The sequence below is a fragment of the Mobula hypostoma genome, chromosome 4, assembly GCF_963921235.1.
Source record: "Mobula hypostoma chromosome 4, sMobHyp1.1, whole genome shotgun sequence".
In the NCBI taxonomy this organism is placed as follows: Eukaryota; Metazoa; Chordata; class Chondrichthyes; order Myliobatiformes; family Myliobatidae; genus Mobula; species Mobula hypostoma.
The window spans coordinates 40,232,292-40,251,236 of NC_086100.1; the positions used below are offsets into that span (position 1 = coordinate 40,232,292).

The following is an 18,945-nucleotide window of genomic DNA, read 5'->3' on the forward strand; positions in this document are numbered from 1 at the left end:
GCCCAATAATAAAATCTAAAGTTAGGTAATGCTAAACCTCCATCTCTCTTAGCTTTCTGTAAATGTATTTTACCCAGTCTCGGATTCTTATTCTGCCAAATAAATGAAGAAATTTTAGAGTCGACTTTATCAAAAAAAGATTTAGGAACGAAAATTGGTAATGCCTGAAACACATATAAAAATTTTGGCAAAAAAAAACATCTTAACTGCATTAATACGACCAATCAAAGTTAAATATAAAGGAAACCATTTAGATGAAAGTTGAGTAATATGGTCTATTAATGGTAAAAAGTTAGTCTTAAATAAATCTTTATGTTTACAAGTAATTTTAATCCCAAGATATGAAAGGTAATTATTAATCAATTTGAATGGAAATTTATAATATAAGGGAAGATGTTTATTAATCGGAAAAAGTTCACTCTTACTAAGATTTAATTTATAACCTGAGAAAAGACCAAATTGTGCTAATAACTCTAAAACAGCAGGAATAGATCTCTCAGGATTAGAAATATATAAAAGTAAATCATCAGCATAGAGTGATAATTTATGGGACTTTAATCCCCGAGTTATCCCAGTAATATTTGAAGATTCTCGAATAGCAATTGCAAGAGGTTCTAATGCAATATCAAATAATAGGGGACTAAGAGGACAGCCTTGTCGAGTACCACGAAAGAGAGGAAAAAAAGGTGAGTTTAAAGAGTTAGTACGAACCGAGGCTACAGGGGAGTGATATAACAGTTTAATCCAGGATATAAATTTCAGGCTAAAATTAAACATTTCAAGCACCTTAAATAAATAAGGCCATTCTACTCTATCAAAAGCTTTCTCGGCATCTAAAGAAATAACACACTCAGGAACATTTTGTGAGGGAGTATAAACGATATTTAACAATGTACGAATATTATAAAAAGAGTAACGACCTTTAATAAAACCCGTTTGGTCTTCCGAAATAATAGAAGGAAGTACTTTTTCTAGTCTATTTGCTAATAACTTAGAAAAAACTTTAGAATCAACATTTAATAAAGATATTGGTCTATAAGATGCACATTGAGCAGGGTCTTTATCCTTCTTTAGTATTAAAGAAATTGATGCTCTATTAAAAGATTCCGGAAGTTTACCAAGTTTCAAAGAAGCCTCAAAAACCTTATAGAGCCAAGGAATCAATAAAGAAGCAAAACATTTATAAAATTCAACGGTAAACCCATCAGGGCCAGGAGCTTTCCCCAGATTCATAGAAAAAATAACATTCTTAATCTCATCCATTGTAATGGAAGTATCTAATAAAGAAGACATATCCTGTGAAATCTGAGGAAAGTCTAACTTATCTAAAAAATCATTCATATATTTAGAATCTCGAGGAGACTCTGATTGATATAAAGAAGAATAAAAATCACAAAAGGTTTGATTAATCCCCACATGATCCAATATCAATCGATCATTTTGGTTATAAATCTGATTGATTTGAGATTTAACATAATTAGATTTCAATTGATTAGCCAGCAGCTTGCCAATTTTATCACTGTGAACATAAAAATCACTTCTTGTTTTCTTTAATTGGTTTACAATCGAGGACGAGAGTAGTAAACTGTGTTCCATTTGAAGTTCAGTTCTTTGTTTGTATAGCTCCTCAGAAGGAGCCATAACATATTTCTTATCAATTTCTTTAATCTTGTCCACAATTGCCATCTCCTCCTGCTTCTGTTTCTTCCTCAAAGCAACGGAATACGAAATAATCTGACCCCGAATATAGGCTTTAAAAGTGTCCCAAAGAGTGTTAACCGAAATATCTTCTGTATGGTTAATTATAAAAAAAAGCTCAATCTGTTCATTCATAAAATTAACAAAGTCCGAGTCCTGAAGCAACAGCGAATTAAAACGCCATTGTCTATTGTTTGGTATATTGGCCATAATTTTAATAGAAAGCTTAAGTGGAGCATGATCCGAAATGGTTATAGAATCATAATCACATTTAATCACTGAAGGAATGAGACGAGAATCAATAAAAAAATAATCAATTCTTGAATAGGAATGATGAACATGTGAAAAAAAGGAAAAATCTTTTTCCTGAGGATGCAGAAAACGCCAAATATCCGTCGACCCAGAATCAGAAAGGAAAAAATTAATCAAATTTGCAGATTTATTAGGTAAAGTCCGTAAAGGAGCCGAACGGTCCAAAGCTGGAGATAAACAGGTATTAAGATCTCCGCCCCAAATCAATGAAAACTCGTTCAAATTCGGAAACTGATCAAACAATGATTTATAAAATTCCGGACAATCCATATTAGGAGCATAAACATTAACCAAAACTACTTTTTTATTAAATAGTAAACCACTAACCAATAAAAATCTACCATTCGGATCAGAGATAATATCCTGTTGTATAAAAGTAACTGAGGAATCTATAAAAATAGAGACGCCTCGAATCTTAGCATTGGAGTTCAAATGAAATTGTTGTCCCTTCCAGAATTTGAAAAAACGTAGTCTGTCCCCCCTCCGTACATGGGTCTCTTGTAAAAATAAAATTTGTGCTTTAAGTCTCCGGAACACTTTAAAAACTTTTTTTCTTTTAATAGGATGATTAAGACCATTAGTATTCCAGGAGACAAAATTAATAATAGACTCCATAAATCCTAAAGTCAACCCACGACAAGGAGGATTGACAATAGGCGCGACCCACAAACCAGGAGAGGAAACAGAACATACAAAAGATACCGGGGAAAAGGACGCAACCAGTACTTCAATAATGTATATAGCCCAAAGAAAAACAAACTAAAACGTGAAGCCCCTCCCGCCACCCCCCAGCCCAAGACCCCAAGGCAAAATCTAAAGCAGACCCGCCAGAAAGAAGCAAGCGCTAAAACTACCCCCATGACTTCCGGTATACGCTCCCTAAAAAAAAGGTATAAATATGAAAAGGATCAGCTAATTGTAAAACAGTAAAAAAATAAGTAAAAAAAAGTTAGCTCAATTAGAATACACACAGAACAGAACAAAAGCCGGAAAATATATATTAAAAAAAAACCACAATAAACCTCAAACTCATGAATAGACACAGCAACAAAAAAAAAATAGGATTATTAACATAAAGTGATTATAAAAAGCAAAACAGAATAAAATTTAAACAAAAACTACAAAATTTAAGGCCGCACAGGAAATACGTAAGATGACAAAAGGGAAGTAACCACCCAGAATCCCCTGGGAAAAGAAAGAAATGACGCAGTTAAAAAGAAAGTTTAGTAGCCATATTAAGAAATCGAAAGTAAACTTTTCTGCCCAAATAGGGCACAGAAAAGTTAAAACCAACCAATTCACAGCCTCCGATCGACGGAGAAAATTAAAAAGAAAGCAATTAAGATGTTGGAGATGAAAGTTGATCCAGATAACTCTGGGCATCCGATGGAGAATCAAAAAAACGAAGGGCTCCATCTGACATGCGAATCCTTAGACGTGCAGGGTACAGCAGCGCTGGTCTTAAATCCATCTTATAGAATTCCGACATCACGGATCTGTAACGGACCCGTTGGTCCCAGATTGGTTTACTGAAATCTTCCACGAATCGGAACTTAAGATCCGAAAAATCAATGAAACCTTTAGATCGAGCGAATCGAAACAGTCTCTCCTTGTCTTGAAAGTAATGAAAACGTAAGATAACATGCCTAGGTCTATCTGACCTAGACGAGTATGATGGGATTCTGTGAACACGATCCAGTAGCGGTGGTTGGTCAGGAAATACAGTAGGGAATGCATCTTTTAAAAGTTGGGAGAAATATTTCATGGGGTTGTTACCTTCAGCGGCTTCCCTCACGCCAATCATTCGTAAATTCTGCCGTCGCATTCTAGATTCCAAGTCAGAGTTTTTAAAAGTCAAAAAGTCAAGTTTCTTCTTCATTACATTAATTGTTTCTTCGATTTTCCCCATCTTAAGCTCACTTTGTTGCGCGAATTTTTGAAGATCAGATATAGCCGACTGATGTTCCGCAATACATGTTTGCATCTTATCAATTAAATCGGCAATTTTCTGGAAATTAGTTGAGATTTCCGTATGAATCAGGTCTTTAACAGGGCCTGCAATTTCCGTACGAATCATCTCCCTAACAGAGGTTGAGATTTCCCTCTGAATTAACTCCGCTATCGCTTTCAAAGTCACCGGTGATTCAGTCGGAGGGAGATCCGTAGCTTTCGGTTTAACCGGAGGTTTACCATCCTTGCCGTCTTTCTCGTTCTTAGACATAGCAGATCTAAGTTCCATCCAGTTGTCGGAGAATTCAGTTTAATTCAAAGTATTGTAAGAGTTGATGCCTTAATGGTTAATTAAAGTATAGCTGACCATAGAGAAAAAAAACTCAGAGGTAATGGAGCGAGTCAAGAACGCGACTTCACTCCATGAGCGCTACCGGAAGTCCCCGCTTTCTGAAAATCCAAGCACACCATATCTACTGGTTCTCTCTTAACTACAGGTCATGTCTTCAAAATAAACTCCAGACATTTTTCAAACAAAATTTCCGTTCAGGAGCCTAATCCTGTTGTTAACTGAACAATGCCCGTGTTCTCACATCCTTTACAAGCCCCTCTAGCACATACTGATTGGCAGCAAGCCAGCCAGTCTGTTGTTTCAAGGTTTTTGTTTTTCCTTCCTTTTATGAATAATGCTTGAACTTTTGCCAATCTTCTCTCTGCAGGAATTATTTCATAATCGAGAATTCAGGAAAATGATAACTACACATCCAGTATTTTCCTGGTTATCTTCTTCACAGCTCTGTGATACAAATTATCAGTCCCTATGGTTTTATAAGGTTTTTGGGCCCCCCGGGGCTTCCCATTTTCCACATTTAAAAAAAAATCACAGTTACAGCGATGCATTATCTTTAAGACCTATATTAAATCATTCTGTTTTAAGCCTGGTCTGTTCATTCTTTCCCATTATGCTTAAGTTTGAAATCTGGTACGTTCCTTGAAAATCTTTTTTTGCGCTGAGTTCAATAACTCAATACCTTTCCTTTCCATGGCAATCAAGTGTAGCTAGCCAATTCATACATGTGGTCCAATTTAACAGAATTAAACGAAGTTCTATAATCAGCAAGCAGCTTTTATCTGTATTACCTCTTGTCGGTATTATTAATAAGGTCAGACATCAACTGCAGATATTCCTTGGCGTAGACAACTACAGGTTCTGTGTCATTCAGTTCCTGAGGTGCCAATGCAAATGATAAATAGTCCAACCAATCGATGACAGGCGCTAAATTCTGAGAACAAAATACAAATAAGTCTACATTTGAACATTTGTAACCATTTTAAATAATTGCTATCCTTTCTAATAAAATTGAAGTTAATTTTAAGAAATTAACTTATTGCCAATGATAACCAAGTTAAAAATACTGATAATAGCTCTTGAAACCATCATTTATACTTTTAACCATATTTTACTTTATTAATGTATTGATGAATAAATTATGCTCAATTATCTAAAACTGAACGACTTTGTTTTGATGTCTGGAGACAACCAGAATACCAATTGTATCATTGAATTTTCATTTGTAGGCGACAAGCTGCCTTGTGTCAGCAACTCAGCAAGAAGAATGACCCTCTTCCTCAGAAATACCGGATACTATTGGCATGCACTAAGTACGACAACCCGATGCTGACTGGCACTGCTATTGTGTTTCAATTGCTCATCTACATAACTACATGCTAATCTACATTGTTCTTCTTTTCAGGTTCATAAAACCATAAGACATAAGAGCATAATTAGGCCATTCAGCCCATCTAGTCTGCTCTGCCACTTTATCACAGCTGATCAATTTCTATCTCAAGCCCATTCTTCTGCCTTCTCCCCTCAACTTTTCATGTTCTGACAAATCAAGAATCTATTGACCTGTCTTAAATACCCCCAATGATCTGGCCTCCACTGCTGCATGTAGTAAAAAAAAATTCCACAGATTCACCACTCTCTGACTAAAGAAATCCCTCCTCATCATTCTAAATGGGCTTCCCTCTATTCTGAGGCTGTGCCCTCTGGTCCTAGACTTCTCCACCATAGGGAACATCCTCACTGCATCCACTCTACCTGGGCCTTTCAACATTCAATAGATTTCAATGAGATCCCTCCGCACCCCCCCCCATTCCTCTAAAGTGCAGCGAGTAAAGGCCCCGAGTCATCAATTGCTCCTCATACAATAAGCTTTTCATTGCCAGAACCATTCCCCTTAACCTCCTCTGCACACCCTCCAATGTCAGTATATCCTTTCTTAAATAAGGGGACCAAAACTGCTCACAACACTTAAGTGAGGCCTCACCAGTGCCTTATAAACCTCAACATTACATCTTTGCTTTCATAGTCTAGTCTTCTCGAAATGAATGCTAACACTGTATTTGCCTTCCTCACCACCAACTCAACCTACAAATTAACTTTTAGTGAATCCTACATGAAGACTCCAAAGTCTCTTTTGCGCCTCGAACTTTTAATTATTCTCCCCATTTAGAAAATAATCTGTTTTTATTCCTTCTACCAAGGTGCATGAGCATACACTTCCCGACACTGTATTCTATTTGCCACTTCTTTGCCCATTCTCCTGAACTGTCCAAGTCCTTCCCAGCTTCTTCAACATGACCTGCCCCTCCACCTATCTTCATAATAAGATGAATTCTCAGAGGAAGGAAATCATGAAGGCACTGCAGCAACACTCTGTCATGCTCTTTCGAGCACTTAGTATTTGATATGATGAGAGGTCTGGACTAAAGGGATTCAAGAAGAAAAGATGGAGGTGGTAAAGAAGGGTCAGGAAAGAGTTAACAGGAGGCTTACCTCATGGCATGCATAATTGGTAATTGATTTATTATGTGCTGGACAGCCATGCTTTTGTGAATCAACCTATGATTTCTATTATTTTAATAGGCCAGGGCTACTGAGGATTATTTTATAATGGAGCTTCTATCAGCATTGGTAAATCTACTATTAACTGCTGGATAGTGTGCCCATAAATAAACACTCTCATCATCAACCATTGAACATACTGTCATCTCAATCAATTCCGCATTTCATCCCAGTCTTATATGAACATTTGGAGGAAGGGGCCGAAATTTAGAGCATTGTTGTATTTTTAGAACACTTCAATATCTTGGGGGATCTTCCAGTTAAAGGGGATCTTGAAGCATGGATGGGCACGGGTAAAGTGAGTCTTGTGTGATTTTGTAAAGCTAGACCCAAAATATCTTCCACATCAGGTGATTTGCAATGCCTATGTAGAAGGGAAAGACACCGATCATATACGGGCAATACCAGCAGAAGATCACCTGGATAAAATGCCTGATGACAGCATTTTATGAAGATAAAAATGGGAGCAATACCAGTGTCATTGTGTCCTTATTAAATCTAGAATGAAAACGAATTACAATTAATTGAAAATGACGTCGTTGTTGACTCCAATTCATCTTGCCAGTTTGCAGCCAGCATCTAAGACAATATCACATTTTGAATCTCCGGAAGCTGAGAAAGCACCTTAAAGCAAAGGACTAACAGTTTGGACCTGTTAGTAGATGCTTTATAACAGAAGTATAATTAAAGATCATGTCCACGGGCAGTAGTAGTGTGGAGGTACCTTTCATTATGAGTAACTACATCATTAGTTTAATACAATTAAAATGAAGCCTCACAGAAATGATTAGTATTCTGCATCACATCGGAAAGATTTTAGAATCATCTTTCAAATATAAAACTTTCAAGGTTCAATTTGAAGCAATTACCCCTCAGATTTCAAACTGGTTGCAGATGGGCACAGTAACATAAAATAGGTGGCTCAATCCAAAAGTACTGCCTTTGGTGTACCTGTAAATCTGCAATGGTCATCCTGTGGTATATTTTCTCTTCATCCCTACGTTCATCCTGGGAACCTGTGATATTTGCAATAATAGTTTCAAATTCCAATATTTGCTGCATCTGAGTGCATGTTGAATTGTACTCCCCTCCCAGAAGCACACACAGTTCAACCATATAGTTGAGATAGGCAGTCAGTACCTACAAAATAAAAAACAGAACGTTGTTAGGGGAACCACAACATAGCACAACACAGAATGCAGCGTTAAAACAAGCCCTTTGGCCCAACTCTCTATACTGACCAAGATGGCCACCTAAGCTAGTCTGAGGTGGTGAGAAGTGAAAAGACAACATCAATACCTCCACATTTAGGTAATAATCTGGTTAATCCCTTGGAGCTTTATTTGCTCATTTGCCTGTAGTGTATTGCACGTGCAGTGGAAACCCTCTTAAGATGCGTATATTTGATGTAGTATAAGTGAGAGGCTTGCTGCAAGCAAGTTTATCATTACAATACGCTAGGGTTAGATCCATGACCATTGGCCGGATAAGCCGTCAAGAGAGATGCCTTGATATGGACACAAGCAGCTACTCTACAAACCTCTGGTCAATTCAAAGGACAGAAGAAAAAAAAATAATTTACCAGAATGAGTGTAATTGAATCTAGTGTTGGTGGGACCTTCCACAACATCACAGGAAATGTCCTCCCACTATGATCACATCTACAAGGAGCACTGCCACAAGATAGCAGCATCCATCATCAAGGACCCCAGTATCTTGGCCATGCTGTCTTCTCACTGCTGCCATCAGGGAGGGAGTACAGGAGCCTCAGGTCCTACACCACCAGGTTCAGGAACCATCAGGCACCTAAACCTATTAAGAATTGTTAATAATGAAAAATTATAAAAATGACTCTCCAAATTAAATTTAAAATGAAGCATCACCTTTTCATTTGCCGTTTTATTTAGATAATAATCTCGAGATGGAAGAATCAAGCTTGGCTGATCAATCTGAAAGGCAAAAATTACAAAAAAAATTCACTTTGATGGTTAAAATAAATCTTTATTGAGCTGTAAATAAAATCCAAAAAACATTAACTAAAGAAAAGATTACAACTTAATGTTATTGTCGTTCGCTTAGTAATCCATTGCATCCCTTCATATCTCCATTTCCTGAATTGGTAACTTATTCTAGGAAGTGGTTTTAAGGTATCACTTCGTCATAGTTTAGTGAGTGAACTTATATGACATGCTTTGCATGTACATTTAAATAAAACTTCACAAATCTTGCATATTTTATCATTTTGAATTGCTTCAAAGACAAGAAACAGTTACCTCGATGATATTGCTGTTGGAACTTTTAGAGTCTGTACCAACATCAATTGTGAAGAATGGACTTGTCCTGTATGTCCCAGAAACTATTTTTAGCACTTCAAGAAAGTTGTCTTTATCCCAAGGACCTGTGATACTCCAGCCTCCTGTCTGCATTACAAACAAAAATAAATATGATTAGCAGTAATTCTATTTCTTTTCACTGCTTTAACTTAATTTTACATATTTTCTACTGACAGGCTAGAGTAAAATGTAGACATTTTTGAAAAATGTTGATCGTTCAGTCATTACGCACTTCAGTAGTTTCTTTACAGAAAATGATTCATTAGTTTCCCACTGGGAGAAGGGCCAACAAAAGGAACATCCTTGCATACTGAACTGAATTTAATGGAATGACAGTCACTAAACACCAGACATCCCAGCCTGCAAAAACTCATTTCAGGGAGGTAGCACCATCAATTTGCGGGAGACTTCCGGGAGAGGTGGGATGTCTGCAATAGAGTAGCTTCTTAGCAGCTGGCCAGCTAGTTTAAATAACGTTAGTTATGCTAATGAACAAATGACACCTGTTAAACTCACCTCAACATGTCTTTTACAGTCTTAACCCACTATGGGCAATAGAAAATTCACTGTTGCAAACAGTGCAGCGAGCAACAGTGTCATTATTTTGACCCCTATTAGGCAGGGGCACACTTTAGTGTGGTCTGGGGTGACGTACGTTTTATTTTTTTTTGGAACACTCTGCAATGGCGCTCTCTCTCGCACGCACGCTCTCTCTCTCACGGTTGCTCTTGTGCTCTCTCTTGCTTTTCTCTCACTCGCTCTCAAAAAAATTAATTTCCGTGATATTGTACATAATTTGCGGGCATCAGGGAGCCACTATTAATATGCGGGAGACTCCCGGAAGTTCCGGGAGAGGTGGGATGTCTGAAACACTTCAGTAAAATTCTAAAATACCAAGATGACCTCTGCAGGTAATTGTATTTTGTATAAAAATGCTTTGTTTATAAATGTTACTGCTTTATATTATAAAACAATGCTTTGTCTACAGTCAGCATGCAATCACGTTCACTTACAATATTTATGCAATGTCAACACGTCATAGTTTTTCAGCCCCAGACCTTCCATCAGCAATAATTTTGAAAGGTTATTACACAGACTCACTACTTCAGTGTCCAGTGCAGCAAAGACCCTAAACTGTAGCCTTTCCTTGTTTTTGCAATGGCTGTACCAAGCTTCATATCAAAACTATATCGGCACCTGCGTATGCGGCAGTAAGCAGCATTCTGGTGCACACATCCCCTTGCACTGGAAGACCAAGCCTCAAGTAGAACAAAGTGCGTATTTTACTGAAATAATAATCACCTAGCAGTGGTAAATGTGTGTCTCAGTATGCATCTCTGAACAGCCTGTAGAACATGGATAAAGTACAAGATGAACCTTGACAAAGACAATGTCATCACTTGGTATAGACACAGTCCAGAAGATGGAGGACATTCTCACCAAGATGATAGCTATCTCAAAGACAGTGTGCACAAGGATTGTGACTCTAGCTATATACAGAAGATCTAATGGAGAGTTCCTTTCACATGACCAGGCAACAAAAGTCCTGGCATTCACTTGAAAGTTCTATTGATAAAGCGTTCTCTCAAATGACTGGGGAACCATCTGACATGAATCATGTTCTTCTTTTTCCATTGGGCTTCAAGGATTTCCCGTAAGGTGGTATAGTGGACAATGCAGAAGTTTATCAAAATGTATAGTGGGATCTTGTTCAGCTAAGTAAGTGGGCGGAGGAGTGGCAAATGGAGTTTCATTCAGACAAATGTAAGGTATTGCACTTAGGCAAATCAAACCCAGGAGGACTTGCTCTTGGGAGTGTTACAGAACAGAGGGTCCTTGTACTACAAACACTTGCTTCACTGAGAGTAGAGTCATTGGTACACAGAGTGGTAAAGGCAGCTTTTGGCATGCTCACCATCATAAATAAATCAGGGCATTGATTACAAACCTTGGGAGGTCTTAGTGCAGTTGTACAAGGTGCTGCTAAGGCCATTGTGTTTGGTTTAGGTTGTCCTGCTACAGGAAAGATATTATTAAACTGGAAAGTGTGCAAAAAAAAAAAAGATTTACAAGGATGTTAATAGGATCTGAGTGATTGAGTTATATTGAGTGGCTGGACAAGCTAGGACTATTCACTAGAGCATAAGAGACTGAGAGGTGATCTGAGAGAAATGTATAAAATCAAGAAGGACATTGTTGGCATAAACATCAATTTCTCTAATTTCTGGTCATTTTCCCCCCTCGTCTTTCCCTCTTCTTCAATTCCCCACTCTGACACCCCCCAAGTCTCTTCTCCTCATCTACCCATCACCTCCCCATCCTCTTCCCTTTCCCTTATGGTTGACTGTCCTCTCCAATCAGATTCCCTCTTCTCCATCCCTTTACTTTTTTTTAAACCTATCACCTCCCCCAATTCTTACTTCATCCCCACTCCTCCACCCTCCTTGCTTTACCTATCACCTAGCTTGTACTCCTTCACCCTCCCCCCCCCCACACACTTACTCTGGCTTCTTCCCCCTTCCTATCCAGTCCCAATGAAGGGTCTTGACCCAAATCATCGACTGTTTATTCCTTTTCCTCGACGCTGCCTGACCTGCTGAGTTTTTCCAGCATTCTGGTGTTGCTCTGGATCTCCAGCATCTGCAGAATTTTGTGTTTCTGGATACAGAGCACTCCTTGTGCAACCAATCCTGCAATTCAAATTCATCTGATGCCCTAATTCTTGTAAACACGTTATGAGAACTAGCAATAATTAAACCTAAAAGGACCATGGAGGAAGCTGAGAGAAATTTACATGCAGTTGGGTACAACCGTGGGAATCCCAGTGAGCTGCAAAAAAAAAAGCACTGTTGCTCCTTCTGGCCCAAAATGGCTTTTCCCCAAGACTGCCTAGTTCCCAGAGAACCCAAGTTCAAACATGCTCAAAGAATACATCAAACACTTCCAGGATCACTAACACTTAAAATGCCAGCCCGCACCACCTCAGCAAGTCAGCTGCTTGCCCTTAGTCGTACCTCAATAAATTCCAGAAAATGATGGCCTACTGCCAGCTTCTGTGTTTTTTAGAATGCAGCTTTCCACCCACTCTCAACCCTACACATCTTCTCCGACGCCCTTTTATGTAAGAAATTACTATTAAACAGACAAACTAGCCAGCTTGCACTGGCTACAGACACCAGACTGATTAACTGTTTTCACGCAGCAAGCAAACACCACATTCACAAGGGCCACAGTCTATGCGCAGGTCTCAAGCACAGCTATTAATCAAAACCACCATACCAAACCATCTTTGACTTGTTTCAGATAACAAGAAGCATCTGTTCAGGAACAAGTGGAGACAAGGCAGAGAAAAAGACATCAATGTACTGTGATACTTCAAATGACACGAACAAATTGGCTTGTTATTTCTGACATTCTGGATATTCTTGGGGAAGTTATTTAGATTTGCCAAAGACTACAGAATTTACAAATTAAAAGCTTGGCTGCTTAAGTAATTAATACTTCTGTTATCCCACACAAAGGAAAACTGATATATTAGTATCTACCGCTGGGGTAAAAAAACAATCTGAGCCTTACAACAACAATCTATAGCAATAATCTTACGCCAGGGCTTCAGAGGAGTGAGACGTCATTGAGAAGCCTGCGGACCTCTACTGCCGTGCTCTCTTGTTCTGGAAGTACTGTATATGACTGGCTAGCTTCTCAATCTGATAACAGTCGACACTTAATTTTGAAAGATCAATCAATATCCACATCTACCTAGTTAAGCCCCTCAAGGATTTTGTATTTATCAATTAGATCACCCATTGTTCTTTTAAATTCCCTAGAGGCCCAATATGATTAATCTCTTTCCGTAGGACTCTCGCCCTTATTCTGGGGATCAATCTGGTGAATCTTCATTGTACTGCAAGTATATCCTTCCCCTTGCCAGTTAATCAGACATGTACACTATATTCTGTGTTTGCTCTCACCAGAGCTCTATTTCCTTTCAACAGAATGCTTTTCTACTTGTACTCAAACCCTGTTACAGCAAAGATGAGTACAGTCAGAACGTGGGTTGCTTATTGAGCACCTTCATGTCATACCAGCTAGGACTGCCTGTTGGCCAACCATTTTAATTTCACTTCCCACCAATGTGGCAACCTCTACTGCAAAGTTTTGGCCAGATACAGATTAGAGGAACAGCACTCATATTCCACCTCGGTAAATCTCCAACCTGACAGCCAAACATCGATTTCTCTGACTTCCAGTGACCATTCCCCCTGCATTTCCCCCCCCCCCACTATTTCCTTCTTATTCCCCTCTTATCCTACAGCCTCCCATCACCCCACCTCTTTCTCCTCTCCCAACAACCTAGATCTGCCCATCAATCATACATTCCCATGGGTCCCCCCTCCTCATCCCCTTCCCTTTATTTCATAGACCACTATCCTTTCTCCAATCAAATTCCATCTTCTTCAGTCTTTCAGACACTTCCACCTATCAGCTTACAGCTTCTCACATCCTTGTCACGCGCGAGTTTCCCACCTGTGTATCAAACTCCCCCCACCTTAACCCACCTTTTTAATCCCTCTTTCTTTTCAGTGCTGATGAAGGGTTTCAACCTGAAAGGTCCAGTGTATAAGAGAGTATTAGCTATCAGGCAAAGTTGGATAAACTTACTGGAGTTTGGACAAACTCACTGAGCTGACCTTTTAGAGGTATATAACATTGAGGTGCAAAGATTGGGTTCAACGTCAGAGTCATTTTCCAATGGTAGAGAAGTCTAAAACCAGGGGGTAGACTTAAGCTGAGAGAGGAGAAATTTAAAGGAAATCAGAAAAACAATTCTTTCACACAGAGGTGGTAGAGGCAGGCACAAATGTAACATTTAAAAGTCATTTGCACAGGCACCTGGATAGGAAAAGGAAAAGATTAGGGGAATATCATGTGGATAAATGTGAAGTTATTCATTGCAGTGGCACTAACAGGAAGGCTGATCATTACCTATAGGACAATAGATCGGCGTCTCTGCCTATCCCACGAGTCCTGGGTGTCCTTCTGCAGTCAGTACTATAGTTAAGCATGCAGGAGAAGCAGGAAATTAAAAAGGCAATGGAATGCTCTGGCCTTCATCGCAGGAGAATTGGAGGATAAGAGTAGGGACGTCTTACTGCAATTGTACAAGACCTTAGTGAGATCGTATTGTGTGTATTGTTGGACTCCTCACCATGAAACACAGGGAATTTCTGGGATGGCAGGACTGATCTTGAAGAGAGTTCATGTCAACATAATTCTAATAACATTGGATGGATTGGAAGCAGAAAGGATGTTCCTGATGATGGAGGAATCCAGAGGAGGGGTCAAAGAAAAGGGTTAAGTATTTAAGACTGAGATGGGAAGAAATTTGTTCTAGAGAATGGGTCCCTGCCACAACAGGCAGCTGAAGCCAAATTATTAAATAGTTTCAAGGAGGAATTAATATTTCTTCTTTGAGCACCGGATATACATAGATGAACCATCATAATCACGTTGAAAGGTGCAGCGAGCTTTAAGGGCCAAATGGCCGAATCCTGCTTCTAATTTCTATGTTTGTATGTTTTCTTTGCTTCCATAAGTGAACAATAAACTCACAAAATAATCGAAATACGCGTGCTTTTGATCTGCCAAGGTCCATTCAGCCTGTACACACAGCCACGTAATTCACCGGTAGCGGCAAAAGAATAGTTAATATGCTCTGCCCATGACTGCAAGAAACTGCAGAGTTGTGGACAATGCTCAGCACCTCATGAAAACCAGTCTCCCCCCACCCCATGGACTTCTTGCTGCCTCAGTAAAGTAGTCAGCATAATCAAAGACACTACCCACCCCTGAAATTCTTTCTTCTCCACTCTCCCAAAAGCATGCTTCCCCAGGTTCAAGGACAACTTCTATCCCACTGTTGTAAGACAATTAAATGATTCCCTAGTACAGTAAGATAGACTCTCAACCTCTCAATCTACCTCATTATGATCTTCCTGCAGTTCACTTTCTCAACTGTAGCAATTTTTATAATTATTGTTTTAAACAATAATTATTGTTTTATCTTGTACTACTCAATGCACTCTGTAATGATTTGATCTGTATCAACAGTACGCAATACAAACTTTTCCCTGTACCTCATTACTGTGACAATAATAAACCAATCCTACTATCAGGAAAATTCCTCTTCAACTTCCTCAGGCTTCACAACAACCCTAGATCATATAAGCTCCCACTTATATCAGTACGCCTACTACAAGCTTAACTGATCTTTTCTCTTGCATTAGACAATATCAATATTTTGTGCTAGAATGGAAACGATTGGGCATTTTCCCACATTAACTATTATTAGCTATTTTTATATAATTCCCACATTAGCTATTATTGTATTTCTATCCCAGCAGAAATTGAAATATTACCATATGCTAGCAACAGACTGCACAAACTTGTAACCACCTCAATAAATTCACTGTTCTTTGCAACAAAATTGCCTAGATACAACATAATATACTTCTACCCTTATACAAATTATAATCATAATGACTTAATTTAATTCTGATTTAGATCCTAACTGACCAAAATTAACTGCATGCAGTGGGGACGGGAGATTGCAAAACACTGCGATACAAACTTTTACTGCATACATCTGAAGAAAATGATCATCCTATGTTAACTCTTTACCCTAAGTAACGATATAAACATGCAACATTAATCAAACCAATCCTTATCTTGTTAGCACTCAGCATATAGTTCGTGGATAGCTTTTATGCTGTCACCTTAATTTGAAAGTAGTACTTCAACTACAGTAGAATCATATCCAGATTCCACATGTGGAAAAATTGTGTAAGCCCTGAAATTCAACAGCATAAAATAGTGAAAGATAAATTTTGCTTCATATTTCAAAGCTATTAGTTATGAATGTTTCTACCATCTTTAAACAACATCAAAGTGAATCAAAGTCTTCAACAGTATACATTAAAATTTTAAGTTGAAAAGAGTTTTGTCAAGCACCTTAGCTCCATCTCAACAAGCAGAATTTCCTAGTGGCCAACTATTTCAATTCCCATCCTCATTCCTGTTCTGACATGTCACAATAAAGCCACTCTCAGGTTGGAGAAGCAATACCTTATATTCCATCCAGGTAGCCTCCACCCTGACAGAACATTGATTTTTCCAACTTCCAATAATTTTTCCCCTTTCACTTCACTCTTCTTCATTTTACCACTGATCTCTTCTCCTCACCTGCTTATCACCTCACCCTGGTGACTCTCCTCCTTCTCTTTCTCCCATGATCCACTCGCCTCTCCTATCAGATTTGTTCTTCTCCAGTCCTTTTCCACCTAACGCCTCCCAGCTTCTAGTTCATCCCCCTGCCCTCTCCCACCACCTGGTTTCATCAATCTCCTTCCAGCTTGTCCTCCTCACCCTCCACCCACCTTCATATTTTGGGATCTTCACCTTTCCCTTCCAATTTTGAAGGATGGTTTTGGCCTGAAACATCAACTGTCAATTCATTTCCACAGAGCTGCTCGACCTGATGAGTTTCTCCAGCATGTTCTGTGTGTTATTCTGGAACAAGGGTTCCCAACCTTTTTTATGCTGTGGACCAATACCATTAAGCAAGGGTGCATGGACCTCAGGCTGGGAACAGCTCTAGAGTAAAGTATTCTTACAAGTGAAACAATAACTTAATAATCTTTTTAACAGTCCCAAGCAAAACTTACCCTATTAATAAGGTCAATCAAAGGCTGAGCTCCAAGGTCTTCGATTGTTTGCTCATTCAGGCAGGAGAGATAATATCGCTGGGATTTTCGCTCTGCCTCACTGCTCGAGTTAAGAGTGGTGTTTTCTGTGTGAAAAAATAAAAGTAACTGTGACAAGCTTAAGTTATGGGTGCATGATAAGTAAGAATGCATGTTACTCTCACCAGCAATAAAGTTCTTGGGGAAAAAAAAACAAACACAAACTTTAAAAAAAGTTAACAGTAAGTTTTCATGAACATGTAATTATCTAACAGAAGATAATCCAGCCATTTTGGTAATATTCCTCAAAACTGATTTCATTACCAAACAGTTAACAGATATTAAGACAGACATTGATCGACTTCTTTTTAGGTTTGTTAGGATATCTGTTATGTACCCACTATAAAATAAATCAATTATATACCACAGTCACAACACTGCAAAGCACATTATAATCAATGAAGTACTTTTTGAAGAACTTCACTGCTGCAAAGTTGAAATGGCAATCCCTTTGAGCACAGCATTGCAAACAACAACATCATAATGAGCAAATAATCTATATTTCAGTGTTTTTGATTGAGGGATAAACACCAACCAGGAAATTGCATGGCACAGGTCATATGTGGAGAAATAAAGGAGAAAGTACAACAACAATCCAAGTACTTCAGTATGAATAACCTAGATAACCTAGATGTAAACCTCATTACTAATTGTGTGCCCATTATGTGTGTGTTGTAGCAGGAAGACCAGTAGAGTCGAGGCATACTTTGGAGAACAGAGCTGCAATGGCTTCCTTTAAGTATATAGTCCTATACACTTTGCCAATAGCATTTGACTATCAAAGTCACTTGTTGCACGTTAAATAAAGGAATTTTCTTTTAGCCATACTGCATGCACTGCAAAAATGTTTTTCATGGACAGGAGTAGCACCGCAATCTCGTTATCTTGAGCAAAGACAATGACGTACTATTCCATTCTAAAATATACTGTAGGCAAATTACACCACCTCTAAAAACAAGGAGTCCATTAAGAAGCAGCATATGCTCCACAAGTAAAAGTGACCTAAAATGTTCCTTGTTTTACAAGCAATTCACAGCAGGAAGGAGATAAAGGGCTGGCAAATAGGATGCCATATACCATCCCCTATAACCCTTCCAATACCTTTGCAACATCTGTGACTAACAAAGGATACCATCCCACTACTGTTTAAACAATCTACAACTACAGGTTTCCCCCGCCATCCGAAGGTAGAGCGTTCCTATAAAACGGTTCGTAAGCTGAAATGTCGTAAAGTGAAGAAGCAATTACCATTTATTTACATGGGAAAATTTTGTGAGCGTTCGCAGACCCAAAAATAACCTACCAAATCATGCCAAATAACACATAAAACCTAAAATAACAGTAACATATAGTAAAAGCAGGGATGATATGATAAATACACAACCTATATAAAGTAGAAATACTTTTCCACAACCATTGCCGGCACTGTTCTCCGTAGCGAAAATCTCATGCAAGTGCTCTCGGCAGAAAGCTCACGCAAGCGCTGTTGGCAGAAACACTCTCTCCAGTAACCTTTAAGCTATGAAGCTGCCAAATCATACCAAATAACACGTAAAAATACACAGCCGATATAAAATAGAAATAATGTATGTACAGCGTTGTATCACTTACCGGAATCGGGACAGCGCTGAGCACACTGATGATGGTGTGTTAGACTGAGTCATCGCAGGTTGGGGTGGTGCAGTGGCCCCCACCCTCCAGGCTGCCGACCGATACATTGCCGCGAAGCACGCAGGGGTCCAGCGGTAGTCGGGACGCACCGAGCACATCTTTAAGAAAAAAGCCGAAATAAACATGCTAATTAATTAGGTGCCATCCGACACATAATTGTTGGCCCAGATCAGAGGTGATTGCTGATTGCACCTAATTAATTAGCATGTTTACTTTTGCTTTTCTCTTAAAGATGTGCTGTGTGCCTCCCGGCTACCGCTGCATTCTC

At 38.9% G+C, this 18,945-nt stretch overlaps 1 protein-coding gene across 5 annotated transcripts in view; it reads right to left on the bottom strand.

Annotated features, from left to right (window-relative positions):
* The window catches only part of LOC134345273 (endothelin-converting enzyme 2-like), a 151,748-nt gene that overhangs the window by 53,685 nt on the left and 79,118 nt on the right, over nucleotides 1-18,945 (bottom strand). For all 5 annotated transcript variants that reach the window (XM_063045679.1, XM_063045680.1, XM_063045678.1 and 2 more), the window contains 5 exons: nucleotides 16,929-17,053; nucleotides 9,145-9,291; nucleotides 8,755-8,820; nucleotides 7,823-8,011; nucleotides 5,101-5,243 (listed from right to left, as the gene is read on the bottom strand). In XM_063045679.1, the coding sequence (XP_062901749.1) occupies nucleotides 5,101-5,243; nucleotides 7,823-8,011; nucleotides 8,755-8,820; nucleotides 9,145-9,291; nucleotides 16,929-17,053 (670 nt within the window). The remainder of the gene's footprint in view (nucleotides 1-5,100; nucleotides 5,244-7,822; nucleotides 8,012-8,754; nucleotides 8,821-9,144; nucleotides 9,292-16,928; nucleotides 17,054-18,945) is intronic.